The 26,481-nt window shown below is 52.3% G+C and overlaps 5 protein-coding genes and 3 non-coding genes across 13 annotated transcripts in view; 4 read left to right on the top strand and 4 right to left on the bottom strand.

The window, feature by feature from the left end:
* Positions 1 to 2,441: 2,441 nt before the first annotated feature.
* Positions 2,442 to 2,535, top strand: Trnay-gua (transfer RNA tyrosine (anticodon GUA)). Its single transcript has 2 exons — positions 2,442 to 2,478; positions 2,500 to 2,535. It is a non-coding gene; the product is annotated as a tRNA-Tyr (tRNA).
* A 385-nt stretch (positions 2,536 to 2,920) lies between these two features.
* Trnay-gua (transfer RNA tyrosine (anticodon GUA)) lies at positions 2,921 to 3,011 on the top strand. Its single transcript is given in 2 exon segments — positions 2,921 to 2,957; positions 2,976 to 3,011. It is a non-coding gene; the product is annotated as a tRNA-Tyr (tRNA).
* Positions 3,012 to 3,268: 257 nt separating this feature from the next.
* LOC5666937 (protein PAT1 homolog 1) lies at positions 3,269 to 8,038 on the bottom strand. Its single transcript, XM_061641227.1, has 2 exons — positions 6,907 to 8,038; positions 3,269 to 6,844 (listed from the first exon to the last, which is right to left on the bottom strand). Exons 1-2 carry the CDS (start codon positions 7,376 to 7,378, stop codon positions 4,362 to 4,364), a joined length of 2,955 nt encoding a protein of 984 aa, XP_061497211.1. The 5' UTR covers positions 7,379 to 8,038; the 3' UTR covers positions 3,269 to 4,361.
* An 849-nt stretch (positions 8,039 to 8,887) lies between these two features.
* LOC3290372 (hairy/enhancer-of-split related with YRPW motif protein) lies at positions 8,888 to 14,691 on the bottom strand. Its single transcript, XM_564803.4, has 3 exons — positions 13,808 to 14,691; positions 13,020 to 13,234; positions 8,888 to 10,323 (listed from the first exon to the last, which is right to left on the bottom strand). The coding sequence occupies exons 1-3, from the start codon at positions 14,017 to 14,019 to the stop codon at positions 9,503 to 9,505; spliced, it is 1,248 nt and encodes a 415-aa protein (XP_564803.4). The 5' UTR covers positions 14,020 to 14,691; the 3' UTR covers positions 8,888 to 9,502.
* On the top strand, positions 9,341 to 9,413 carry Trnae-uuc (transfer RNA glutamic acid (anticodon UUC)). The gene has a single exon. It is a non-coding gene; the product is annotated as a tRNA-Glu (tRNA).
* A 3,735-nt stretch (positions 14,692 to 18,426) lies between the features above and the next one.
* Positions 18,427 to 26,481, bottom strand: part of LOC1269761 (uncharacterized) — a 62,396-nt gene continuing 54,341 nt past the window's right edge. For all 6 annotated transcript variants that reach the window (XM_061651487.1, XM_061651484.1, XM_061651485.1 and 3 more), the window contains 5 exons: positions 20,635 to 22,653; positions 19,716 to 20,568; positions 19,480 to 19,642; positions 19,185 to 19,389; positions 18,427 to 19,114 (listed from right to left, as the gene is read on the bottom strand). In XM_061651487.1, coding sequence (XP_061507471.1) covers positions 18,813 to 19,114; positions 19,185 to 19,389; positions 19,480 to 19,642; positions 19,716 to 20,568; positions 20,635 to 22,653 — 3,542 coding nt within the window. In that variant the 3' untranslated portion in view covers positions 18,427 to 18,812. The remainder of the gene's footprint in view (positions 19,115 to 19,184; positions 19,390 to 19,479; positions 19,643 to 19,715; positions 20,569 to 20,634; positions 22,654 to 26,481) is intronic.
* Positions 22,444 to 24,575, top strand: LOC5666884 (uncharacterized). The gene is made up of 2 exons (XM_001687873.2): positions 22,444 to 23,090; positions 23,157 to 24,575. The coding sequence occupies exons 1-2, from the start codon at positions 23,065 to 23,067 to the stop codon at positions 24,529 to 24,531; spliced, it is 1,401 nt and encodes a 466-aa protein (XP_001687925.2). The 5' UTR covers positions 22,444 to 23,064; the 3' UTR covers positions 24,532 to 24,575.
* LOC5666896 (uncharacterized) lies at positions 24,549 to 26,426 on the bottom strand. The gene is made up of 2 exons (XM_001687872.2): positions 26,209 to 26,426; positions 24,549 to 26,128 (listed from the first exon to the last, which is right to left on the bottom strand). Exons 1-2 carry the CDS (start codon positions 26,229 to 26,231, stop codon positions 24,589 to 24,591), a joined length of 1,563 nt encoding a protein of 520 aa, XP_001687924.2. The 5' UTR covers positions 26,232 to 26,426; the 3' UTR covers positions 24,549 to 24,588.

The following is a 26,481-nucleotide window of genomic DNA, read 5'->3' on the forward strand; positions in this document are numbered from 1 at the left end:
GTGTGTTTGTCTGGCGGATAATTTATGTAGATTCGCGTAGAAGCCATGTGGCCGTTTGATGATTATTACACCAAAAAATCGTTGTTTTGTGCCACAACCACCAGAGATATCATTACAGGGAAGCACAGTTGGTTTTGGGACACAATGGGAAAATGATGACACGTTCGAACACACAATTAACCTTTCTATCGACCCTTCGAGCAAACAACTGTTTCCCTTTCGTTTCAATCTCCCGCGTGTTGTAAGGGGAAAAAATCGTAAATAAAATCACTAAAATCACACTTTACAGGCAACAAAAGGCCGGTCCTTCAGGTTTCAGACACTCTCTCCACTGGCTTTTCGGTGAAGAAGGTGACGCTAAAAGGAGCGTTTTTCCGAATTTTAAGAAACCACCAGCAAAAGAATGAACTATAATTGATCCAACCCCATATCAGGCACGTGGTTAATTGAAAGCAACTTCCACGACTCCACGAACGAGCACACGCACAGAGAGACCACGTGGTGCGCCGCCCCGTTGCTGAGCGTTGCGATTTGTGTTGCGGGGGTAGTAGGGCTGCCAACGATTTGCAAATAAATTGCCCCTCGCTCACGGCTGCCACAATAAACCCACTACTCCTCCACTCAATGGCATCCTGCCGGCATAGCACAGTTTTGTGCCTTCTTCCAACAGCGATCGAGGACAAAAGGCTTGACGACGACGCCACATAACACAGCAAACGCGAAGGAAGTTCGCGAAAATCGGAGGCTATTTGCATTCAAGCGCATTCAGCAGCAGCGGCAGCAGTAAACGTGCTCCTCTCCCGTGGTCTTGTGCCCGGTGCCTGGGGTAGAGAATTCCGGATTCAAATGCCGTCGTTTACATCCTTCCCCGTTTCCCGCGCGGCCCGGTGGAAATAGGGATTTTGCTCAATGTCCCCCCAATGCCGTCCAGCAGCTGACCGATCCGTTGTGTGTTGTTTGCCCCCGGCTGGCGGCGCTTGGTTATGACACTCCAAGGACATACAACCCATTGCAAACATCTTTGTATTGTGTGCACATATACGTACATAGTTTGTGCGTGTGTTTTGTAAGTACCACTCCGTGGGATGCATAATGAACTTCGTGTGAGACGGACCACGATGACTCAAAGGCGGTGTGGTGTGATGGCGGCTGCTTTCTGAGACACTGTAAAATAAATAGGAGCTCAGAGAAGACATTCGCAAACAACCGTCCGACCACCACCGCCACCATCACCAACAGATAATACTTGATGTCAAGTCCGTCGGAACAACGGCTGTTTTCCACGACTTAACAAACTCGGCGGTTACTGTGGTTCGAGAACACAGGCCAAAAGGACCTTTCAAACGTTGCACTTGGCTGCTCTGGAAGGAAGTGTTTGGGGAGGTGGCGTTTCGCCAGTGCCAGGCGAGGAGGGGGTAAATGGTTTGGTGGTTTGTGCACTAATCGATGGTAAGATGATAACGTAAGTGTAAGAGAGGGACTAGGGACTCTACGCTTTCCCTATTTGCAGAAAAGCCTCTCTCCCTTTCCAAAAGATTGCAAAATGACTGTTGTTCAAGAAAGTCAAGTGGTCCAATGCTGTGTGGTGTGCAAGGCATTGAAAAATTGTCAAGTGGGGTTTATAACTTGCTTGCGCCCTCTGCCCCTCCTATGGACACCCATATTCTGGGTGGAGCATCTGGGGTTGTGGCACGACTCTACACAAACATGTAGGTAGGCTTCTATTGCGAACTTTCCAGAATACGACGACATTATTCCAACTGCCGATGGAGGAACTTGGTGGCCGTGGAATATCACAACACAGCAGCAGAACCATCGGCCAAAGATGATTTGCCCACCATGCGGGGGAGGCTGATTCTTGCAACAGGTTGTTGCCGCCGACCGTTGGCGTTTCGGCTCGGGGCCGGGGGTGGCGGATTCGTTTGTGCTAAAATTAGGCTACTCAGGCTACTCTATATACACTCTTCTGATATGGCCCGCTATGGTGAAGCGTGTCGCGGGAAATAAATGTCACCATTGTGGGTACACGTACACGACGCGCCATTCAACTGGTGGTGGTGGTGGTCATGGTGAAAACATAACATCACAAATCTTGCGGTTTCTACGAATCGATGAAATAATAAATAGCATTTCGCAGCAATTCGGCTAGCACGTGCTTGTTGAAGAATGTTGGAGCCTGCATTAATACACAAGGCTCTGTGTTCGTTTAAGCCAATTTGAAAGTTAGTTTTGTTACAGCTTTATAAATTCTCTGGTATGCAGCGCTTCGAAGAAATGATTACCAAGCATGTGGATACTTTTTTGGTGAAAACACTTTCGATTGCATGTTTGAGATAGATTTGCTTTAAACAAAAATCACGAGAATTACCCATTTAACGAAATATATTCATACCTGCTAGGCTGTTGTTTACATATGGCGTGTAGCGCCCTCTCTGACACATCCTTCGATAGCTCAGTTGGTAGAGCGGTGGACTGTAGAAGCGAAAGGTCGGTAGAGTAATCCATAGGTCACTGGTTCAAATCCGGTTCGAAGGAACGAAGAAACTTTTTTCTTCTCTTGAAGAGTGAGATTCCTATGTTTTTACTCCACGAGAGCCGTCGTCTTTTAAGATTTTCCTGTAATGTTTTATTGTAGACCAGAAGCAAAAAAAGAATTAGTGAGTAAAAGTAAGGCAAAAAAATGTGTAAATTACTGCAACGAAACGTACAAAAGAGATACACAGAACATCATTTCATCTAGATTCAATATGTCTACATCAATTGGATTATTTGATTGCTTTGGACATTTCAATTTTTGATGGAAAGCTTTCCAATTAGTCAAGTCAAATGTTCTAGAACTGTTCAGAACAGAACAAAAAAGAGAACAGCATGAGTGAGTGAGCAGGATTGTAATAGGTGTTTTAGCGCTCCTCTCTCATCGCCTTCGATAGCTCAGTTGGTAGAGCGGTGGACTGTAGAAGCGTCTCTCCATAGTAATCCATAGGTCACTGGTTCAAATCCGGTTCGAAGGATGCTGAAAATCTTTTTTCTTCTCTGCTCCTACATTTTTTTAGCTTGTCACTCTATGGACAACAGCCTATTCCCTTCTATCGCATTGCCTTGCCTTATCTATCCCTACTAATTGTACATTTCGCCGCATTTTAAGCTAGAGTCCCTCTCATTCAACAGCGAACGGACGTCCCCTATCCTCACTATCTCTTGTCGCTTACCACACTAGATGATTTGATTATTCTTTCGGCGTTAACGCACATCATACACACACGCTCCGTTCGCGTATGGATTTAACAATCGCTACATTAATATTACTTTATTATTTTCATTCGATTACAACGCCACTAAAACCACCTTACGCGCGCTTATTGTTCGTCTCTCGTTGCGCGCACTTCTTCGCTAGAATGTGTAGTGTGTGGAAGCGCGTTTACATTACGAAAGGGGCGTCGTACACAGCGCCATGCGTGTGGCACACGTGTGTGTCGTGTCTCCCCCCGTCGTATGTGTACGGTCCCCCACACACAATCGTTTGCCCGAAGCCAGCCCGACGCAACGGGGCAGCCGCCGGTCGGCTTAAATTAAAAGTAATGATCATACAGAATGTGTTTAAGCCTAACCCAAAAACAAACTAAGCAAATTGTGTTAAACGAAGGACAATTTCAAACAGTACGCTTTGTCTTACATTCTTAATCCGCCAACACTTGCCATTGAGTGTTTTGCTTTACGCAACTAAGCCATAATGTTTGTGTGTGGTGGTGGTGGTGGTGCGCGTACTATTAACAATTCGTTTGCTTCTATTTTCTTCTGTCCCTACGTTTTCCCTGTCCTTACACGCCCGTGGGCGAGCGGTCATTAGAGTTTGAGGATTTTGTTTATACAGTTACATGTTGGATACATTTTACACAGAATTTCTACACGCGGAAAGAGGGAATTGCCATGTTTTACGTACATGGAGAACAGGACAAGCGCCCTTCTTCCAGAGCCTGTCAAACCTCGGCACGTTCATAATTGGGAATAAAAGGAAATAATTAAAAAAAAAAACAGCACAAAATATAAAAGAGCAACTATTAGCGTAAGTATAAAGTTAATGGGGCAAATAAGAAAATAATAAAACGAAATAAACTCCTTCCTTCCACTAAAGCTACGTGCGCGGCGGTCGTAAACGAAATTTTCATATAATCGCTAGAAAAGGGACTCATCGCCCTTATAAACTGTTCTCCCTTTTCAGTCACACTTTCGTCACCCTCACCCTCATCATCATCATCATCTCCGTCGTCATCGCATTTTGGGTTCCCTTCCGTTGCTTTTGATCGCCAATGCCAATCGTTCCGTACAATGAATGTAACGAAAACTCCCTCGAAAACGAATGCTTACTTTTTGCTTACTTCCTCGCCGGACGCCGATCCTTCCGCCGTCGTTGCCAGGGACGAGGGACCGCCAATGTCGATGATCGATACGATGGCCCGAAGCTTGCGCTCCAGCTCCAGCTCCGGATGGCGCTGTAGGTGTGCGCGCAGTTGTTTCACCTTGCCACAGGACGAATCCAGCTTGAGCAGTACCTTCTGGGGCTTGCTGCCGACCGCAACGGCTGCAGCACTGTCCAGCACACGTGCCAGCTCGCGCAGCAGACTCATCCAGCGCGACCAGATGAGTCGGCGGGAGACAGTGCCACCATCGCCACCACCGCCGCTTTCCTCACCATCGTTGCTAGTGCTGTCGGTCGCCTCATCGCCGTTGCTCACTGCCGCCAGCCCATCGAACCCATCGATCGTGGTCAAGTGTTCCATATGCGCGATCAGAGTGAGCATCGTCAGCAGCAGGAACTTGCACCGGGGCACCAAGCTGAGCAACTGGTCGGTGTTGAGCAGCGTCTCGAACAGCGGCATCAACTCGCCGGCCTGTGCATACTTCACGTGCAGCTCAAACTCAGCAAACAGCGGACTGAGCTGATCTTCCGCATCCTCCCGATCGCGCTTCGGCAGGGCAACCAGCGTGGACAGCACCGTGCACCAGATCGTCCAGCGGGCCGTATGTTCGCCGAGCGCCTTCTGGATGCGCGTTAGCAGCAGTTTGCCCTTGCGCACGGACAGCAGCCGCAGCACGCCCTCCGCGTTCACGCACGGCAGTATGCGCTCGATCAGATTCTCCACCGTATCCTGTTCCACCTCGGACATCGTCGATGCCGGTACGGCCGCCATCTGACCCGCGCCGCCGCTGCTCACATTGTTCTGCTCATCCGTACCGCCGCTGGCCAGCTTTTCCTGTGCCAGCAGGCGCTCCTTGTCGCGCTTTTCTCGCATCTGCTGCTTGGCCTCGATCGCCAGCTGGTTCGACATGTCCTCCAGGCGCAGCAGCAGCCGGTAAAGGTTCTCCACGTGCAGCAGGATCTGTCGCGAGCGGCGCTGATTGTGCACCGAGTCGGAGCTGCCGGGAGCACCGCCACTCCCTCCGGTACCGCTGCCCGGTCCGCCGGGGCCACTGCCGCCCTCGGGGACGGAACGATCCACCACCACATCCTGGTCGATGATCTTGCGCGGTGCAATCACGCTGCCACACTGCAGCTTTCCGAGCGAATTCTCGAACTGCACCAGCTTGTAGCGGCGGGGCTGTATCTCCTTGATGCCGTCCTTCGTGGAGGTGGAGTTCTCCGAATTGCGGCGCTCCCGCCCGAACCCGTTCCAGTGCTGCTGCGGCTGCTGCTGCTGGTTCTGCTGCTGGCTGAACGGATGGTAGAACGTGTTGTCCTTGTGCGCTTTGCTTTCCCGCTCCGCGCCTCGCTCGCGCTCCTTCCGGTCGCGGATTACGCAGAAGTAGTAATCGTTGTAGTAGGCCGTGTCCTTGTTCAGCTGGGAGAGCTGAATGCCGAGCAGCCAGTGTTTCGCCCGCTCCGTCATCATGTTCGCGTACTCATCGTACTCGTAGTTCCGGTTCTGCTTTCCATTGTGCAAACGATGACCGCCACCCTGCTGATGCTGGTGATGGTGTTGCTGCTGCTGTTGCTGCTGTTGATGATGATGATGATGGTGTCCTTGTCCCTGCTGTTGCTGCTGCTGCTGAGGAAAGTGGTGATGTCCACCCGGGAAGCCCGGATGATGATGACCACCGTGATGGTGCATATTGCCGTGGTGCATCTGCGGTGGCCCGTTCCAGTTGGGCGGAAATCCTGGATGATGGTGCGGCATGAACGGGTGCTTAAAGTTGCCGCCGTGCGGTGGCATCGGGGGCATCTGGCCCGGACCGCCCGGTGGAGGTGGTACGCCCATCGGTAGCGGACCCGGCGGCCGGTAGTGGGGCAGCATCGGATGGTTTTGCTGTATCTCCTCCACGAGCCGCTGGCTGAAGCTGGCATTATTATTCATCCCACCATTATTGTTGTTGTTGTTGCCGTTGTTGCTGTTGTTGTTGTTGGGAGGCATTCCCCCGGATCCGGGCGGACCCTGGAAGTTCATCGGAAAGGGAAATGGAGGCCCGCCCGGCTGTCCGTTCGGTGGCGGCATGTTGGTGGGCGGAAACAGAGGACCGCCCATCGGGCCGCCGGGAGCGGACGGCTGACCTCCGGGAGCTCCTCCCATCAGCGCCGGCGAAGGAAACCCGATCGGAATCGGCAGCGGACGATGGATCATTGGCGAGGGAGGCGGCATCGAGCCGGGAGGATGGGGCGGCTGCATACCACCCTGGGTTGGATTGGAGGGGGGCAGAAAGCCCGGCGGAGGACGAGGTAGCGGGGTCATTCCTCGGCGCATCTGTTCCTGCTGCTGCTTGATCATGTTCTGCTCAATTTCCTCCAGCGAGCAGATGCGCAGCCCTGCATTGGGCATCGTCGGAAACCGTCCCATCGGTGCACCGAACCGATCTGTGGAAGAGTGGAAGGTTGAATTCAAGCCACCAAGAACAAGCAACGACAGCAACACTTACCTGTGGCAGGAAGCGGGGTCGGTGCACTGACGATCGCCGGGGGCATCGGGGCCGGTACGGAGGGCACACTGTGTCGCGGGGTCTCCGGTTTGCTGGGCATCGTCCACACGCTCGGGTCGAGCTGCAGTCGAGCTTCCGGTTCCGTATCGTTGTCCAGCTCGAAGTTGTCAATTCCGACCGAGGAGAAGTTGATGTCGAGATCGGAGTCGGCCCCGGAATCACCGTCGCCCCCTTCCCGCTGGTCCATTCGCACCAGATTCTCGTGCAAATCTTCCCAATCGTCCTGGCGGGCCTGACCGAACGTTTCATCGTTAAGGGCGTCGTACTCCTCCTCCGAATCGGATCCCCGGCCACCGCTTCCTCCGCCCAGCACGCGTCGACCACCGCCGCCGGACCTGCCGCCGCCTCCGCCACCGCCATCGTCGTCCTCGCCGGGCAGGGACGCATCAAACCCAAAGAACGAATCGGACATCGTTGTCCCCTTCCTCTATCCAACTTGCCGGCCGGTCCGCAGCACCCCCCGGGCTACCGATATCTCGCGTACAACCTTCAGCTGTCACCTGTCGCCCCCAAGCGGTCGACGTTTGCGACCTGCAGCTGACCCGAGCACCACCACCACTCCCTGCGGCTGCGGAGCCTCGCGCTCGGTTTGACCACGACGACGACGACGACGATGGCGACCGGCAGCGCTTGTACCGTGGCCACCCGGGGGCACTTCAGCAACCGACGCACCGATGGAATGATCCACTTTGACACTGCAGTGTACACTCCGGATGACGATGGCGATAAACAGCAGCGCGACGGACAAAAGAAAAAGCCCTGCGTGACGGAGCGCCTCTTTCCGCGGGTGGTGTGTGTGGTGAGAGAGGGCGGCAGCACACCGGGAAAGGATCGCTGCAGCTGGTGCCGCGCAGTCACTTGGAGGGCCGGGAGCGTTGTTGACTATTTGGCCTTGGCACTGGAACTTCCCGTCGGATGGTGAAATTGCTAAATACGATAATAGGGGCACCGAAAAAAGGGCAGCAAATCACACGACAGCAACCAATGCGACGAACACACACACACGCGCGGGGACACACACACACATATACTAGCGCACACGTTCGCGTACATACACACAGCACACGCATCGCTTTCGGGCGGGCTTTGACGTTTTTGTCAAAAGTGACAACATGGCTATAGGGTCTGGTTGAGTTCTTCCACGCGCCGTACGGCTATCCACGTGGCGCGGTGGTACATTCGATTTGAATTTAACGCCGGAAACGTGGTAATAAAATAATTAGCAGAATTTGAAAATATGAGATAAATGTGAAGGCGTTTCTTGTAGAATGAGTAGGAGAAATGAATATCAACATAAAATAATCAAGGCTGAAGTAAAAGAAGGCAAACAAAATAATAATTTTAGACTCAAAAGTTGCATCATCCGTTGCAGAATTCCTTTCACCATCATCCTCATAGAAATGTCATCATAATAAACAAGAAAAAAAAAACAATTATTTTCATTTTTGCTTTCATCAAACGGTTCTTCAGTAAAGGTTTGGCTCGGTTGTAAACTTTCCCAGTTTCATATATACGCATATAAAAATATGTAAAATGCTCTTTTTCAGGTCCAATTGAATCCTTTTTTTGGTCGATTTAGCGGCATGAAATGTTGTTGCACAAATCACAATCTTGCGTTTCTTCATTTGGTGTATCTCTCTCTCTCTTCTTGGTATTGGTACAGTACGTTCATCGAACTATCCTAATCCTACTGATAAGTGAAAAAAAGTTTCTTATGACCTAATTGACTCGATTTGGTTTCGCTTAATAGGCTAAATACGTAAACAAACGTACTCTGGCAGCGTGTCTTCAGAGACCCTGGAAGAAACGCGTCTCCCGCTTCTTCAACCCTTTGGGATGCTGTACTCGGTGGTCCGGGAACGTTTTACCGCTTGCTAATAAATAATCTTCTATCTATGTTGCTAGCGCACTTCTCTTTCTCTCTCTCTCTCTCTCTCTCTCTCTCTCTCTCTCTCTCTCTCTCTCTCTCTCTCTCTCTCTCTCTTTCTTTCTTACTTATGATTCTTATTTCCTAACATCTCTCACTCACTCACAATCAATCACACCTGTGTATGTACAAAAAAGAGCGGTTCTTAAGGACACCTTTTATGGTTTAGTGTAGTTAAAGCTTAGAACATATGTGTGTTTCCCTTCCATCTCTTCCAGAGCGGACCAGCTTCCTTAAATATGACTCTGTGCGTAAGCTCTTACTCTTACATCGTTCCTGAGTGTTCTAAATCAAATAATCTTTTGCCAGCGAAATGGTTTGTGCTACTTTGTATGAAATCTTGCGTGGTGAATGGCAATTGTCTTTGGCAGAGTCAGGCGCACTGCATCGCATACGCAAAGTAGAGCGGTAGAATCAGTACGTAGCGGAATAGCTCTCTCGCAAGCCTCCCATATGGTCTAGTGGCTAGGATATCTGGCTTTCACCCAGAAGGCCCGGGTTCGATTCCCCGGTATGGGAAAGATTCTTTTTTCCTCCTCACACACACACACTCTTTTTGGCAACTCTAGCATATGCTTCACTTCCCACTTCGTTCCCTCCTTGCTCTCTTCAGCAGGCCATCTCGGCACCCCACGGACGGTACGGCTTCGCTGCCGTGTTGTACGACGAGCTGGTCGACGCACTGTATCCGTGCGTCGAGGTGCTCACCGGGTACTGCGGATTGCCGTACGCGGACAAACCCCGGTTCGGGTTGTTGTTGGACAGATCCGTGTACGTCGGTGCACCGTTCGTGCCAACTGCAGACTGTTGCTGCTGCTGCTGCTCCGTCTGCTGCTGTTGCTGCTGGCCAGCGTTGGCGGAATCATGCTGGCTGTTGTACAACTCGTGCAGCGGAGCACTTGTGGCGTAGATGGCAGCGGTTGCCGCCGAGGAAGCACCGGAAGGATGTCCACTCAGCTGTTGATGATGTTGCTGCTGCTGCTGCTGTTGCTGTTGCTGCTGCTGCTGCTGGTGCAGATGGTCGAGGGGTGGGGGAATGGTGGCCACCTGTGGAATGTACGGTGCGGTTGCACTTTGCGGCGGTCCGTAGTTCTGGTGATGCGGGTGAGGGTAGTAGCCGCTGGTGCCATGGTGCGTGCTCGGGTAGGCTACGGCAGCGGCGGCGGCTGCTGCCGCGACGGGGTAGGCGGTGCTGCTGCTGTGCGACCAGGCCGGGCTGGTGGCGGCAGCCGCATTCGCTTTCGTCGACAGTTCCCGCTGTGTCGCGAAACACTGCAGATGGGACATGAGGCGCAGCCGGAGCGGATCCTGCACATCCATGCCCTCGATCGTGACGAGGTAACGGGCGACTTCCGCCACACACTCCCGAAAGCCAATGATATGGTAGTCCATGGCGAACCGTTGCGGATCGTAGCTCGCATCGTCCAGTCCTGCAAGGAAGAGAAGAAATGGAAGAAAAAAAGAAAATTAATTACGGTGTTCAATTTTGATGTTGCAAATATGCTTGTGTGTGTGTGTGTGTGTGTGCGTGTGTGTTTGTGGCGTATAAATTAATCTCCTTTTGTAACAACCATCCCACACACTCGCGCCCCTCCTCTCTGCTCTGGTGGACAAGGTCCTTGCCTTGGCATTAATAAGTCAAATATGCGCGCAACCCCATTGTCCCTACACACAAACCAACTTCTAAACGCGGCGTGTAACCCCGGCGAACCGTACGCTCTCACGCTTATCCCTTCGCCGTTGCGCGATTAAAAAAGGCTCGCGCGCGTAAGGATCTCCTGCCTCTACACGTACGCAACCGAAGGGAACAAGCAGCAAGCGCGCAACCACTTGGGGAGGGGAACTGCGATGGTGTGTTCCGGACCGTTGCGCTTGTACGAGCGCGCGCGCGGGTTGATGTGTGTGGGAACGCTTTACTTCCTCTGCGCGATCGTTTTCTCACCCACCCCCTCCGCTCTCGCTCACCCTTACACATACGCGGGAATCATCACCATCATCATCGTTCGGACGTAATCATCCTGCGGCACTTAACACTCTTCCCTTCCCTGCTGCTCACCCCTGTGTGTTCCCTGCTGCCGGTGTGTGTTCCTTCCTGGTTGACTTCCTCTTTCGGGTGCGCGAGAAAGAGAGGGGAAGCGGGAATTAAATCATCGCTCTCTTTCTCTCCCTCACTACCACCAGCCAACTAGACCCAAAGCGCCTCGTAATATGTGTAGTAGCGCGCCTTCCCCCAGAACCCTTTCGGTTGCTGTTTCTGTTGCCGGGATCATATTTAAGAGCGCAGCACAACACACATCAACAACAAGCCCTAAAAAACAAACCCAATAGAAGGGGGATGGTGGGGGGGAAGAGGGCCACTCCGGTTTAGTTTGTTGTGTGTATTGGGTGAATTGCGTGAGAGAACACCACAACCCGCCGGCCGGGGGAGAGGCTGCGATGCAGAACTTTCCTCCAAAGGGGTGTTTGGCTGTTAATGCACCGGCGGCGGCCTGGGTAATGTGTGGCGTGGGAAAGTTCTGGTCCATGGGTGTATTTCGGCAGCCTGCATTGTCTCAACACGGAGAGAGAGTGTGAGAGAGATAAAGGGCCCACCCCATCAACCACTCATCATCGCGCCCGTCACCAATGGTGATGATGCATTAATCTAGTTAGTTTTTTTTTTGTTCCTAATGCCACAGGCGGTTGAGGTTGCTGGTTGCTCAATCAAGCAGGCGGTGTGACACACACAGTCGACGGCCAGAATCTTTTCGGCCAATCTCGCACCGTCCACGCTTCTCCACGCACTGCGTTCGGGTCGGTCCCCCGTGGTGGGGAGGGGTGTGGTGACCGATAAATTGATATTTATCGTGTGATTGAGACCTGTTAAGAGAGCGGGACACCCCTTTTGCTGTGTGTGGGGTTGCGTAGCGCGTTTTTGTTTCCCGTCAAGTGAGGTTGGCCGCAGGGGTAAAAGGGGTAAATTGTGGTTTTGGTGGTGGTGATTAGAAAGGCGAGAGCTACGAGTGATAACAGAACGACAGCGCACGGTAGTGAAAGTTTCGAAAATTCTTCAGTTCCACTTAGCACTGAGGTAAGGATCTTGGAAAACAGTCCCTCCAACACTCATTCTACAATTCTGCCACACCATTTCAGGCATCATAAAGCGAAACAAAACGGTGCAAAAGTTTGCAAACGCAACTGTTACTTGACTTGCCGGTTCGTTGCGTCCGTCGGGAGAGCGTGATCGGTGACTTTCCAGCGACGTTGTTTTCCATGTCATTTTCCACTTCAAAGCACACTGAGGAGGGTCGTGTATATGGTTCAAGTTTCCTCACGAAACGCACATACACACACACACACTCTCACACATACAAAAGCAAATCCCGTTGAAACCGTGGGAAAGGGCCGAAAAGAACGGTTCGGTTTCCTTTCCAAGGACCTTTGACGACAATAGAGGCGCTCTCTTCTAGCGATGTATCCCTCCTCTTCAAAGTCCCGAAGAAAAGAAGAAGGTAGAAAAAGGGCACCAGAAAGGAACAGAGGACACCACCGACGATGACGACCGGATGTCGGATATCGGAAGAGAAAGAGCAACAACAGCAGAGCGCACCCGAAAAAAAGATCCCTTGCCCGTTTTTGCTCGAAGACGCCTTTTCCCTCTCGGTCGGGTGGTTCGCGGGCACCCAAGTGACGGTGACGGTTAATTAGACGCTTAAATAGGCACGTCCCTTTCCACACACCGTATACGTGTCTGCGCTACAAACACAGGTCCAAGGGATTTATTTTATGTTCTTCTTTCGGTTTTAGGATTCTACCGTTCGCAGAAGAAGAACGGGGGACGTGCGACCAGCTAGTTTCCCAGGACAGCTAAAAAGGGACCAGAGTACAGAGAGATCTGTGTTCTCGCACCAGATGACACACGCACACGGAACGGGAACTCAGCGAGGTAAGATGCGGATAGTTGATACTTTTGTTGCTGCACTGTCCCTCTCGGTGGACAGGAAGTCATATTTCTCGCACACCATCGGGCTTCGATTGAAAGATCTCCAATTTCTTGCACCGAGTAGTACGTGTGCGAGACAACGAACGCCACAGGACGGCATGGGACAAAACAAACAAACGTAAAAGGGTGGATTGCTCAACTTACCACGTGCATGCAGTGCCTTCAGGTGGTCCACGGTTAGTTGCAGAATTTCGGCCTTTTCCAGCTTCGCCGATCCTTGCTTCTCGTAGGCGCTTGGGACGAGCCGCTTCAACTCGGTCAGCGAGGAGTTGATGCGATCCCGGCGCTTCTTCTCGATCACGCCGCGTCTCCGTTTGCGGCTCATCAGTTGACAGCTATCGGATTCTCCCGGTGAGGTACTGTTGGTAAAGACAGCGAAAACACAAAAAAACGCGTTATGTGTGAGAAATATTTGCCTTTTAAACACGTTAATCGCGGTAATGCAAAAGGGTAACACGGTTCCGGTGTTGCACTGCCGAATTGAAGGGGTGTGTGTATGCATGTCCTTGTCCACACTGCGTGTGGGAACGACGAGCCGACGGAAATTGTTAGCGCGTCAAAGTCGTTCCCACGCGAGTTGATGTAGAGGTTCATGTGATAAGCAGGGGTAACTAAATAACGTTTTGGTGACTTTTTAACATGACCAGATGGTGTGTGAAAGCAGAATTTGAGTTTCCTTGAAGTAGCACTAGCATTGGAATTTTGCAGAAAATCGCATAAATTGATCAAATATTCACTGTTTTATAAGGACCTTTTAAAACTTTTGGAGTTTTATAAACAGAACACAAATGTAGTCTAACTTGGCTTTATAGACAGCTAAACATTTTTAGAAGTTGATAAAAAACTGCAACAATTCAACACAACACATAGAACCGGGCAATTGCACAACACACGAACGACACACGTTCCTCACTTGATCCTCAAATACTCACTGCTCCTTGGACGATTCCTCCGAGTACAGATCCTCACAGTCACTTTCGGAAAGCGTCCGCTTGTGGCCCTTGGACGACGGGGGCGTCCACGTGTTGTGGCCGGCGTGCGTCGGCGTAGAGGTGGCACTTGGCGTCGTCGCAGTGGAGTAGCCCCAGTGAAGGGGCGTACCGTGATGATGGTGCGGATGATGATGTGGAAGATGATGATCCATGGTTGTGTGTTTGTTCTTCCTCTTACTGATGCTGCTACAACCACGCGGGATCACTTTCACTTGCGTTAGGTTCTTGCCACTTTTTAATTCCGTTAAATTCTTGTATTAATTCTTGTTCACTCTCGCGCTAACCGATCACTTGGCAAACAAAATACTCAGCGATATATTGATGTTGGGGGTGGTGGTTGGACACACTTGCAACAAATTTTGGCACAACACAACACCACAAAACACTTGGCGGCACACGCACACAGACACCGGTTGGCAGCGTGCGGCGTTCTCGTGGCCCACACTGGCACTCTTCCGGGGCGACGACGACTTACACGTGACTTGTCATGTGCGTAAGCGGCGTCCGACTGATTTAATGAGCGTACGCCGAGCGCATGCAATGCATGATGCCGCACACCAGATCCCAACTCTCGTCTGCTGTGCTGTGTGTCCTCTGTCGTTCCCGCTCGTTCTCTCTCTCGTTCGCTCTCCTCTGTTCCGTTGCCGGCGAGCGTGTGCGACACCGGCCGGCACCCTTGAATGCAACCCCTGCGCCACGTACGGGGTTGGACGAACGGCCGTCGTACGCACGAACGCCACGCGACCCTTTCGTCTTCCCGAGGAGGGACGCGCGCGCTGCACGAAGGACCGAGCACGAAGAGAAGGACCAGAGGGAGCGAGCGAGCGAGGGTCGGTGTTATGTTGCATTTTATGCTCTGCGCTGTGGGGGAAGTGCCTAACGAAGCCAGAGCATACCGAACAACCGCGGGCGGGCGGGCGGGTTGTGTTCATTCGTGTCGATGAAACGTGCGCTGGAGGGGGAACTAGATCCTACGGGGCAGGGTTCATTCCGGGTTCTCCCACCACCAAACCGTCCGAGGGCACGGATGAACACAGCCCGCTTCATCTAGTTATGCTTCTAGGCAGCATAAACGGTGAGAGTGAAAGCGAAGCAGGCGAAAGAGAGAGAGAGGAAAGATGCTGAAGATGACACGCGAGCGAAACGTGTGCGCGCGCGACACGGAGGATGGGTGCGTGCTGGGCCGAGAACCGACCGACCGACCGACTGACTGGCCACGTGGACCGGCGTGTGGCCCCACAAAACGCGTTTCTGCCACGCGTATCCGCTCCAGGACCGCCGTCGGCAGGCTCCCGGTTTGCTCTTGTGTCCCAATTTCCTCGGGTGCCTCGGCGTCTTGGCCGGCAGAGCTCACTTGTTGCCGGTTTGTTGGTGGTGCCGGTGCATTTGACCTTGGCCTTTTTATTTTGGGGTGATGGTGACAGGTGGTTTGGGGGCGGTTCCGGAGTGTGCCAGACTCCGGTATTGGAAGTTTATCTGCACAGCTGATTGCCATGATGATGGTTCTCTTGAATTTTGGCCTATTTGGTTTTGACTTCTTCAGACATTACTTCTATGATCATTAGGGAGTTGTACAATCCATGTATGGACGATCTGGTGGATAAAAAGGTAGACTAATATTAGAGTCTGTTGTAAAAAGGAATTACTCTTCTTTATACATATTCTGAGAGCCGGATGGAGAGATATGTAAGAGAGTTCTTATTCTGGCCTAATTCTTGGGATTTATATTTTTTAGTTTATCCTTCCAACATTGTTTGTGATTCCTTAGGATATTCTCTCTCCAAGGGACATTGTGTTTTATGAATTATTTTCTAATTTTCTAAATAGTTGCTGAGTACTAAGTACTTATATGGCTTAGTCTGCAATTAGGGCCTCACGATTTTCTATCCCAAAATGCGCGCAAAGGAAAAGAAGAAAAGAACAATGCAATAAAAACTCCCATTTGTTCGTCCTTTTTGCACTCAAAATCGGTAGGAACCCTCCCCCCCCCCACACACTTGCACATACTCCTCCACGCTCCACGCTATGTCCCTCGCTGCGAGCTGCAGGTGCGATAAAAATCGAGAAATCGTGGGAACGCATCCTCAATCCTGGATCGACCAAGAAGGGATCGACCTCACTTGTGCCAGTCAAAAGCATCAACACAATTCGTTCGCTTTTCCCCCGTTTCGCTTTACCTCATTCCCTCGTTTCGTGAAAATCCTGTCGGCAACACCGTGCACTGGGCAACACCCTTGCCACTGTGTGTCCTCGTGCGTCGGTGCGAGTGAGCGCGCATGTTGATGATCCTTTTCTCTCACCAATCGGCCCATCCCCGATTGCACACTGCTGCGTTGTTTTTTGGAGGGTGCCATCGTTGCACGCGTGCCGGTCTCGTGTTTGTGAGAACCGGGCCTCTATTTGATTTCCCACGATTTTCCCTATGCGCACGAGTTTTATTCCGGAGGGTCGACTCCGCGCTGTCGACTCCGCCTTTCTACGCATTTGCTTTCCAGTCTAGTGGATGGGCGGGGGAGGGGGAAGTCTCCCATCCGTGGGATGAGATATGCTTGTGTTTCATATTCTTCGGCCGGCTGAAAAGAAAAGACGCAAAAACAATTATAATTGGGAAAAGTAAAGTCTTTCCGATTGAGGGGGAGAGTTTGCCAAGTGAAATTAGATAAACCGGTGCTTATTGTAATAATGGTAAAAAGTATAATACTTACTATTAATATAGATGATAAAATTACTAGAAATACTAAAAATGCAGCAACAACACGTCATCGTCATCAAACAGGGTTTGAAATTGTTTGCGCGTAACCAACGACAATTACGCGACAAACGAGCTTATAACCGCGTGTGCAATGGATCTAACTGCGTAATGACCATCCCAAAACGTAGCAAACCATGACCAACATTTTGGCTGTCGGTCCAGGAATCGATGGCACACCGTTTGTCGCACCAATCAAAGTATGCGCGGCCAGCACCAAAAACACAAAAAAAGTTGTCATTTGCCTGCGACAGTGCACCATAATAAGTGTAAAGTTTCCGGCTAAAAAGAGCTGGACGTGATGGAAAATGCCCCCAAAGTGCTGCTAGTGCTAGTAGTAGTGATTCTGGGTGCAAGCCACCGCAATGGTGCACTGTGCAATCGTACCCAACAACGAGTGGCGGTGCTCGTGAGCGTTGAAGAGGAAATGGATCAGGCGTTCTTTGCCCACATGCCACCCACCAGCCTGGATGTGCATGTTTGGCACACGGAAAGCGAACGGTTGGAAGTAACCGCGGACAATCCACTGCAAGCACTATCCCTGATGGAAGCACCCAAGCTACAGGACCTGATACTATACCCGAACGCTCATCTTCGGCAGCTGATTGTGCGCCACTGTCCGCTGGACGGTGTGACCGAGCAGTTCCGCAACTTGCGGGAGCTGAGAATTTTAAAAATCGAACAATGTCGCCTAACTGGTACATTCGATTTGGGTGTGTTGCTGGCATTCCACAATTTAACCTCGGTTAGTTTGGAAGCGAACCACATCACGGAAGCTAGCCTGCTGGTCGATGAAACTGCCGCCGAACCGGAACAACCATCGAAACTGGCCCGACTCGATCTGAGCTCCAACCAAATGGAATACTTCCATCTGGATGCGGTGCGGCTGTTCCCTGCGTTGAAGGAATTGTTGTTAGGGCGCAACAAATTAGCAACGTTTGCTACCACCAGCACCTTCCTGCCGGCACTAGTAATGCTGGACGTGCGGCAGAATCTACTCACCGAGCTGGACCTCTCGGGATGCGACTGTTCCTCTCTGCTCTATCTGTATGCAACCAGCAACCGGTTGACCAGCTTTCCCGTTTTCGGCGACAGCACGGTAAACATTAAGGCGCTAGATTTGTGCAACAATCAGCTCACCGTGCCCGATGCGCAACGGTTGCAGAAACAGCAACGACTAACATCGCTGCTGCTGTCCCAAAATGCATTCCGCAGTTTCACCACTGAAACGGAAACAGAGCTACCATCCTTGGTTAGGCTAGAGTTGTACGATAATCAATTGGAATCGCTTGACCTGCGGGGCTGGAAGTTGCCAGCGCTGGCGAATCTGCGTGTTAGCCAGAACCCGTTGAAAAACATTCCGGACGATCTGCTGGCACGCTACCCCAACCTGACCAAGCTGATCTGCTTCTGTCCGGATGTTGACTGTACCTGGATACAGCGAAACGTGGCGAACGTGAGGAATGGACACTTCGAAATGAGTGTGGCATGGAAAGGACCGAAGTCGGTCGGTAAAGGTTACCGGTGTGTCACTGTGCCGTACGTAGGATGTGTCAGGTGTCCCTTCAAACGAACAGCGGAAAGTGACTTGAAATGAGCCTTCGAGAGAGAGAGAGTACACACCAAAATACATGGCAAAAAGAAGCAAATGGCGTCGTTACATGTCAGCGGTTCAATCGTGAAAGAAATGTTGCTGATTGCTGTTGCCACCCCGGCTGTACGCGGGACAAATGGGACTCATTCACTGGACGCTACTGAAAGAGTCACACATTGCCAACGGTGGCGCACACAGAGAGAAAAAAAATCGCTGTTTTGATTCAATAACATTTTATTTCACAATAAATTCAGTGTAACGATTAGATAGAGCGAAATGTTGGCATGAAACAGGGGGGCTATATCTACACGGTATAGTACAACACTACTAGCGATATTCTAGATACACGCGAACGGCTAAAACTATCCTACCCTTATTCTACTATTGCTTGACCGGCGAGAGCGCGGGAGCGGTGCTGATGTGCCCACCCCCCCTTCCCTTGACGGTCTAAAAACTGCGGCAACCTTAACAGCACACAGCTCTGTACAGGTGTGTTAGATATATTCCATTGTACAAATTCACTTCCCTTCAAAATGCTCGCACGCTCTCTCTCTCTCTCCCTCTCTCTATTTCTAAGTACAGTACACAATCACGGTTTTATTTCACTTTTTGCTTTGCTGCTGTTGATGATGATGATGATACTGCTGCTGATGCTGCAAATGCTGCTGTTTATGATGAAGTTGATGATGATGATGCTGCTGCTGGTGCTGCGGTTGATGATAGTAATTGTGGTAATGATGATGGGCTTTAGTGGCAGTGTCGATGTACTTGGAGGTGTACGTTAGCAGCAGGTGGCGCTGCTTGATGTGCTTCGCCCGTATGTGGGCCGACGGGATTTCCTTCGTGTAGTTGCTCGGGAACCAACCGACGGCACCGTCACGAATACGTTCACCTTCGTACCAGCCTAGAAAACGGAACGGACAGAGGGAATTAGGACATGTTTTGTGGCGTGTTTTGAGGCGGTTTATAGTTACCGTCGGCCATCTTCCGATGCACGTTCACCACGTCCTTGATGTCGAGATCGAGTTCGTCCGGTTGCAGCGCTTGGTAGGGATGGACGGCTATCACCTGCGGACAGTCCCACTGCTCGTAGATCTTCTCGTCCGGGTTTTCCGAGGCCGGCGGTTCCGTCACCATGAGCCAGCGTTCGCGTTCCGTTTCGGACGGGCAGCTAAGAATCTGCGTGACAAAGCGGGAAAAGAAACCGTTACTCATACCCCAGTCCAAGTTAGAACGTTTAAACCCACTTGGTGGCCCGCCTTTGCTTACCATTTCGATTGTCTTGCCCTCGTGGTTCTCCAGCAGTGTCATGATGATGAGATTTTTACCGATCGTTTGCATCTCTTTGGCCGGCAGACCGGTCACAATATCGCCCGAGCTGACGGTCAGCAGTGCTCGCTGACAGTAATCGATCACAAGATAGCTTTCATCGCTGCGGAAACAAAGAAAAGAAAGAGAATTATTAAACACACACGGAACGGCTCAACGGCTTCACGCATGCGTACCTTTTCTTTTTGGTCAACACAAGCAAATCGGTAAAGAGGAACGCGTACACATTGCTCTTGGAGAACTTCTTGCCGAACGTGAGCTTCGCATCGTCCCCGCGCCACAGCACGTGCACCAGATCGCCGCGCTTCTCCAGCTTCCGGTGCATCGTGCTGGGGGCGGCCCCGATACCGCACGGCACGATCGCCAGCGGCCGCACGTTCGTCGGGAACTCGATCTGCCGCGACAGCAGCTCCATCTCGTACAGCTGCTCGCTGCGATGGGCCGCATCGTTGCACTGCGTCAGGATGCGATTGATCAGCACGAACGTACTCTCCCAGCTGCCGAACTCGTCGTCATCGTCCGGATGGCAGCGCTGCAGCACCGCGTCCAGCAGCAGGCGCATGCGCGTAATGCGCTGCATCGGTAGCATCAGAAAGGAGGACAGACTGAGGCTACAACAGACCGGGTCCGCCTCGAGCGCGGCCAGTGTGCGCGCAAACTCCGGCTTGTTGGCTTTGAGCGTCTTCAGGGTGCGATCGATCTTGGCCTGATGCTCACAGTACGTCACGTACACGTGGAAGTGCTTCTCCGCGTGCTTGTAGATGCTGTGGCTCAGCCCGAGCAGCATAATGTTGTCCTGCCAGCAGTTTTCCAGATCGCACAGCAACCGGTCCGAGCACTCCTGCACCGGTATAATGGAGGAAAAGAGCGTTTTCCGCTCCGAGGAGCTGAGGATGCGCGTGTCGCGGAAGGCAGGATGGTTGACAAAGTGCGTCCGGAGCAGATTGAGCGATTTCAGGTAGGACGCTTCCGAGGTGAGTATCTCGAACTTGGCTTCCTGTAGCCGCTTTTCCGTCGGCGTTAGGGTAGCTGGAAAATTGTATGGAAATTGGATTAGTACATGGACAAATGAAACGTTCGCACTACCTCACTTACCCAGTATCTCGGAATTTCGAACCTCCGGCACTTCGCACCAAAGCGTACGCAGCTTGCCAATGTGCGGCTCAATCAGCTCCAGCGCCGTTGGACGCGAAGGTTTGCGCAAATGCATCGCGGAATCATCGCCCCGATCGTCCCCATCGGTGGACGAGCTGCCCGAGCTGCTGGAGCAGCCACCTTCATCACCTTCCTCTGCTCCCTCCTGCTCGCCGGCGCCTCCCGTCTTCCGTCGGCGGTTTCGCTCCGCAATCTTCTCGTACCCATCGTCGTACAGCTCCGCCTCCGAGCGGCCACTAATTTCCGCATCAATGTCCCGCGTGATCGATTCCAGCTTGGCGGCATTGTAAATCTGGTACAGCGGCTCGTTCACAAACATGCTGTGCGAATGATCGTCGCCCGGTCCACCCTCTCCGCCGGTAGAGACGCCCGAGCTTTCGCTCGAACTCGCCACCGATGCGCCACTGGTTTGGTAGATGTCCGCGTACCACGACGAGGACGATGTGTGCCCATTGCTGGTGAGTGTGCGATCGCCGGCGCTGCCTCCGCCACCAAGATCAACACCAGGTCCAGCACCGATAGGACCGCCGTCCTTTGGTGGTAGGGAGCTGCGAGGACTGATGCTGCCATCGCCCTTTCCATTGCTCAGCGACTGATCACTTCCGGTGCCGAAGGAGTGCGGCTGCTTGAAGACACCACACTCCGCGTACCAGGAGGTAGCGCCCAGCTTCTTGCTCACCGACTTGCTGTTGCTTGCGGCCAGCAGGGGTGAAACGGAGGAAGATGCTGCCGTCCTCTTGCCCGCTTCGGCCGGTGGCGGTGGTGGCGGTATCGTTGGACGCCCGTGACCCGTCGTCCCGGTCGCAGAGGCAATCGATTTTCGTCGATTGTCTTCGGCCGGTTTCGTTGGCATCTCCTGCGACTGGGACACACTGCTGGCGGATGGATTAAGGCAACCGTCCGACCCGTTAAAGATGCCCGAATCCACATCGGCCGACGTTACGTAGAACGTGCTGCGGGACCCGTTGAACGAGCTTCCGATGTTGAGGCTGGTCGAATCGGACACGAGACTTTTGCGCAGCTTCGAGCGCAGCGATTTGGTACTCTTGGACTTTTTGCGCGTCGCACCGTCGGCCGGGGAGAAACCCGCGGTGCCGGGTGCTTTCGGCACATTGCCGCTCACGTTGCTGGACTCGCTCGTGCTGCGCACACCGGCGGACGACGATTGCTCCGGCACGGGACTAGAGATGAGCGGCGTCGCCGCAGCAGCGCGATTAGCCGTGGTGGACGCCGAAGACAAGGATGGCGAGGAAGCCGGCAGCAGCAAGGACGAACCAGGCGGCGCCGGATGCGACCCGGAGTGTGGTGAGCCGACTGCTGCCCCCTCGTAGTCCTCCGGTGGTGGTTTTGGCACACCACCACCGCCACCGACTAAAGGGAGAGGCGGCAGTTTGAACGATTTCGAGGAAGTGGAGGAGCTCATTCCTTTGGACCCTGTTTTGGTGCCGGCGTGCTTCGAGCCCAGGACCGTATTCTCGTACGTACCACCACCGGCACCGGTCGTCGTAGTAGCGCCTTTGGTTCCCTTTTTTTTGGACAGCTTGTGGAAGCTTTTCGCTATCTCCGACAGTGTGCCGAGGTTCTTGATCTTTTGCACCAGCACGTACACCTGACTGCTGGACGGTGGTGGATCGGGCAGCTTCGCGTTTCGTATGTCCACCCCACTGTCCGTTCGGGCTCGGTTCCGATCGTCGTCTTCGTCCTCGTAGTCCGTGTCATCGCTGTCGAACGAGTCGAACTCGTCGTCAGGGGGAAGTAGCATCGCTGCACTTGCATCATCACCACCACCACCACCGGCTCGATGCTCGTGGAAGTTGACCCCGGACGTGGCATTACCGGAAAGCAGCGATCCTTCCGCGTGCGACGGCAAGGTGGTGTAGTTGGAATCGTGCTGGTGCTGGTGGCGCCCATCGTTCGAACCGATCGAGTAAAGCGATTCATAGTGATGATCGGAATCGTCTGGAACAGAGGGAATAAGAACAGAAAAAGTATGATTAGACTGTGAACGTAACACCGGGGTATTAACCGAAAGCAGCGCCTACTATTAATCATCAGTCAGAGTGATGAGAAACAATGTAAGGCCGGGTTAGACAAATGTTGATGAACTTCCAAGTTTGCATAACCTTTGACAGGAAAAGGGAGTGGAGCAACCGCGTATAAGCTATCTGGTAAATAGTAGGCCATCAAAACAACGTCTATGCACCGTTTTGTTTATTTTATAATCGACGATAATCAGTTGATGATAACGTGAAACAGCGACTTTGCTATTCGTCTATGTACACCGTTTTTGAATTGCAATTTTCGATTCAGTGCTCTTTTCAGTGGAGGAAGTAGTGTAGTAGGAGAAAGGACTCACATCTCAACCTCGACATGAAGTGTTACTTCCAGGCTTTGCTGTAAGTTAAAAGAATATTCTTTCGAAAAAGACTCGTAATAACTCTAATTTTCCTGTTTAATTTCAGCATTGGACTCTTTGTCAGTGGCGGATTTGGGGAGATTTCCAGCTCTGTAGTGAAATGTACGAAGGCGAAAGGAGCCACTTGTGTCATCAAATCACTTCCAACAGTCGATAGTGAGCTACCGGATTTGTCCAAACGAACCACAGTGCGCATATTGGAAGGATCACTGGCCAATCTTACTGTGAAACTGGCAGAAAAGCTTCCAGTACGCATCCTGTGGTTGGAAGGATTAGATATTCAGAGTGTTTATGTTGCGCCCCACTTTGAAGAGCTGCGGCTGCGTAACAACAAGCTGGTCACGCTTGAAACAAGTGCTTCCAGCACTTCCAGCTACGCACTAAAAGTGCTTGATGTAAGCAAAAATCTACTTAACAATGCTACCCAGCTGGCTCCACTCCACGGTCTGGAGGAATTGTACCTAGACGAGAATCGGTTCACCGAGCTCAGTATGGCTGTGCTCGAGAAAATGGCACGGCTGCGCATACTATCTGCAGCACGGAATGGGTTAGTCAAACTCGCACCGCCCACTAGCGCGCTGGTGCTGAATGATCTGACCACACTGTCACTAGCCCACAACCGCTTGGCTTCGGTGTCGATGGAAAACTGGCAGCTGCCTTCGCTGCAGACACTGCTGCTGAGCGACAACAGTCTCGCGGAGGTGGACGGATTGGACGGGTTCGAACGGTTCTTCGACCTGCAGAAGCTGGAGCTGGCCGGAAACCGGTGGAGCTGTGGATGGCTTCAGCATGCGCTGGAAAAGGTCACCATCCGGCAATCGTTGGCCGACTCCGACGGCACCCTGCTCGACAAGTCAACCGATGGTGCCGACTGTTCGATCGAGAAGGTGCATGGTATCTGCTGTAGCTTCACCACGGACGCAGACGACACCGATGGAGACAATGGCAGTGATGCCTCGACAGCCCCTGACGCCACGAAACCGGTGGTGGATGCTTTCCTGCCCGTGCTAAACCGTGTGCGGGAAGCGATCGTCCAGCTCGATCAGCGGCATGAAGCAGTTCGGGTGGCGCAAAGTGAGCTGTTGAAGAAGCTCAACGACACACTCCAGCACCGTGTGGAGGAGTATACAAAGTTTCTAGAAGAGCAAGAGGATGAGTCGGAACGTGCTCATGCGCAAGCGGCACGAGTGTTGCAGAAGGTGATCAAACTGGAGGGCGCGGTAAAGCGGATGGATTCGGAAACGGAGACAGTGAGAATGAAGGAGCAGGAACGCAAACGCTTGCTACACTTCATGGTGGACATGAAGAACAAGCTGCTCCGTCAGGCGATCGAGACGGACAGTCTTTGGGTGCAGGCAAATGCCGAAAAGATCGATTATGCACGTCGTTTGGAGGTGGCGTCCGAACCGTCTGCCAAGTGAGAACACAACACCCCATATTTCTGTAATAAACTGCTCGAAAGGTATGAGTCTGTTTTATTAATCTAGCTCCTCACCACACCCTTCCCTTACATCTTTTAGAAAGGAGTAGATTAGATCTACGGTCGGTTCCAATTTGGACAATTGCTGCTGAATCTCCTGCCCATTCAGCCTCACCTTATCCAGCTCTCCCTGTACTGTGTTTACACGCTCCATGTGAGTGCTGAGCAACGCTTGCTGGTCGTACGACCTGCTGGAGTACATGTTGAACTGCCTGGTCGTCGTTTCGAGCAGTTCGCGTAGTTTTCCCAGCGTTTTTTCATTGTTTGCCGCGATCGAGGGCCAGTTGGTTGTCGTTGTGTTGATCGACAGTTGATCGATCGGCCAATCGGCCACATCCCCGCCGTCCCTCGTAAGGTTCCAGCGTGCGTCCACTATCTGCCGAAGCTGATCCACCTTCTCCTGAAGCACCGTTTCCAGCGTGACGGTTTTGTCCTTCTGCCGATCGATGCCTCCCTCGAGCAGCTTCAGTTCGGTGCCGTGTTCCGCCTGTACCTCCAGCAGCTTCGACAGCTGTGTGTTGAGCGTTTTTAGCTGCGCTTCCAGCACGTGCTTCACCGAGGCGGACCCATTGGCGATGGTGGCATTCAGTGTATTAAGCAGCTGTGTTAGTCGCTTCAGCTCGTCCCACTTGTCGCCGTAGACGTCGATCAGCCCGGATCCTTCCGCACCGGCCGGATTGCAGCAGTGCTGATGGGACGTCATCATGTTCTCCTCCCGACACCGACCGGGTTGATCGGCGTCGAGCGTGAGTCGATGCGACTCCTGGTGGGAATGCACCATCAGCAACCACTCACAGTACCACCGATTGCCGGCGATATCGAGCACCTTGAGGGCTGGGAATTGGGCCAGATTACCCTCGACACGGTTCATACTGTTGCTGGTGAGGTTCAGTTCGCGCAGGGAGTCAAACTCCCACGTTCGGATGTCGATCAGCGGGAGCTGATTGCCCGCGAACGAGAGACGCCCCAGCTTGACCAGCTGGATCGGTGTGTCGGCCGGCGAGCTCACCGTCAGCAGTCGATTGTGGGCGAGTGTAAGCACACGCAGTGCCTTCAGCCGGCTGAACGTGGCCATATCGATGGTCGAGAGCACGTTGTTATCCACCGCCAGTGTCATGAGCCGTGTGAAACGATCGAGCGAAGGAAGTTCCTTCAGCTTATTGTAGGAAAGATGGAGCGTTAGCATGCTATATCCCTCGTCGGTCGTCTCGTCCAGCAGCAGCTTATCGATAGCGTTATCTACCGCCGATAGATGCACCAGGCTAGGACGTATGAAGAGCTGCACTATGCCCAACTTATCGACGGTGAGGTCGAAAATGCCGGGCAGCTTGTTTGCTAGCTCGCGGGAAAAATGTACGATCGTTCCACTTTCGATCACGAGTGGATCGCGAACGTCACTAAAGGATGCCGTTTGCACTGCCCGCTCAGTGTCCAGGGTCACATCCTTCACTCTGCACACTTCGGCGGTGCGACTGTGGCAGCTGTAGCCATCGTACCAGCCGGCCCAAACCGGGGAGAACAGCAGCACGCTGAGCAAGCTGGTAAAGAACAAACCAAGAGAACATCCGGATTGGATTGGTGTCTAGTTTTTTTGCGCTTTCGAAGGATTCTTACTTACAATGTAGGAGGAAAAGCAGACATCGCTGGCAGAGATAATCCAACAACAGAAACTACACAATGTGCAGCAGGTTCGAGCGACTATCGCACACTGAATAAAGAAAGTGAACGAACGCTGCTGATGGCGATCTTCTTACTCCCGAGATCGGCAATCTTATTCCGATTGGCTGATAAGGCCCTGGATGAGCAACAGGAGACTACGCTGCAAGGGAGTTGCTGTGAATGAGTTCTCATTGCGCTTTTGTCTGATACGTGCCAAGTGCAACAAAAACAA

The sequence above is a fragment of the Anopheles gambiae genome, chromosome 2 (assembly GCF_943734735.2).
Source record: "Anopheles gambiae chromosome 2, idAnoGambNW_F1_1, whole genome shotgun sequence".
Taxonomy (NCBI): domain Eukaryota; kingdom Metazoa; phylum Arthropoda; class Insecta; order Diptera; family Culicidae; genus Anopheles; species Anopheles gambiae.

Excerpts from the sequence above, each read along its gene's own strand:
- LOC5666937 (XM_061641227.1), bottom strand. The coding sequence starts at position 7,378 with ATGTCCGATTCGTTCTTTGGGTTTGATGCGTCCCTGCCCGGCGAGGAC. Across the intron at positions 6,845-6,906 it reads GACCCCGCTTCCTGCCACAG|ATCGGTTCGGTGCACCGATG; the intron begins GTAAGTGTTGCT and ends ACTCTTCCACAG.
- LOC3290372 (XM_564803.4), bottom strand. The coding sequence starts at position 14,019 with ATGGATCATCATCTTCCACATCATCATCCGCACCATCATCACGGTACG. Across the intron at positions 13,235-13,807 it reads GAGGAATCGTCCAAGGAGCA|TACCTCACCGGGAGAATCCG; the intron begins GTGAGTATTTGA and ends CTTTACCAACAG. Across the intron at positions 10,324-13,019 it reads GAAGGCACTGCATGCACGTG|GACTGGACGATGCGAGCTAC; the intron begins GTAAGTTGAGCA and ends TCTTCCTTGCAG.
- LOC5666884 (XM_001687873.2), top strand. The coding sequence starts at position 23,065 with ATGAAGTGTTACTTCCAGGCTTTGCT. Across the intron at positions 23,091-23,156 it reads TGTTACTTCCAGGCTTTGCT|CATTGGACTCTTTGTCAGTG; the intron begins GTAAGTTAAAAG and ends GTTTAATTTCAG.
- LOC5666896 (XM_001687872.2), bottom strand. The coding sequence starts at position 26,231 with ATGTCTGCTTTTCCTCCTACATT. Across the intron at positions 26,129-26,208 it reads TCTGCTTTTCCTCCTACATT|CTTGCTCAGCGTGCTGCTGT; the intron begins GTAAGTAAGAAT and ends GTTCTTTACCAG.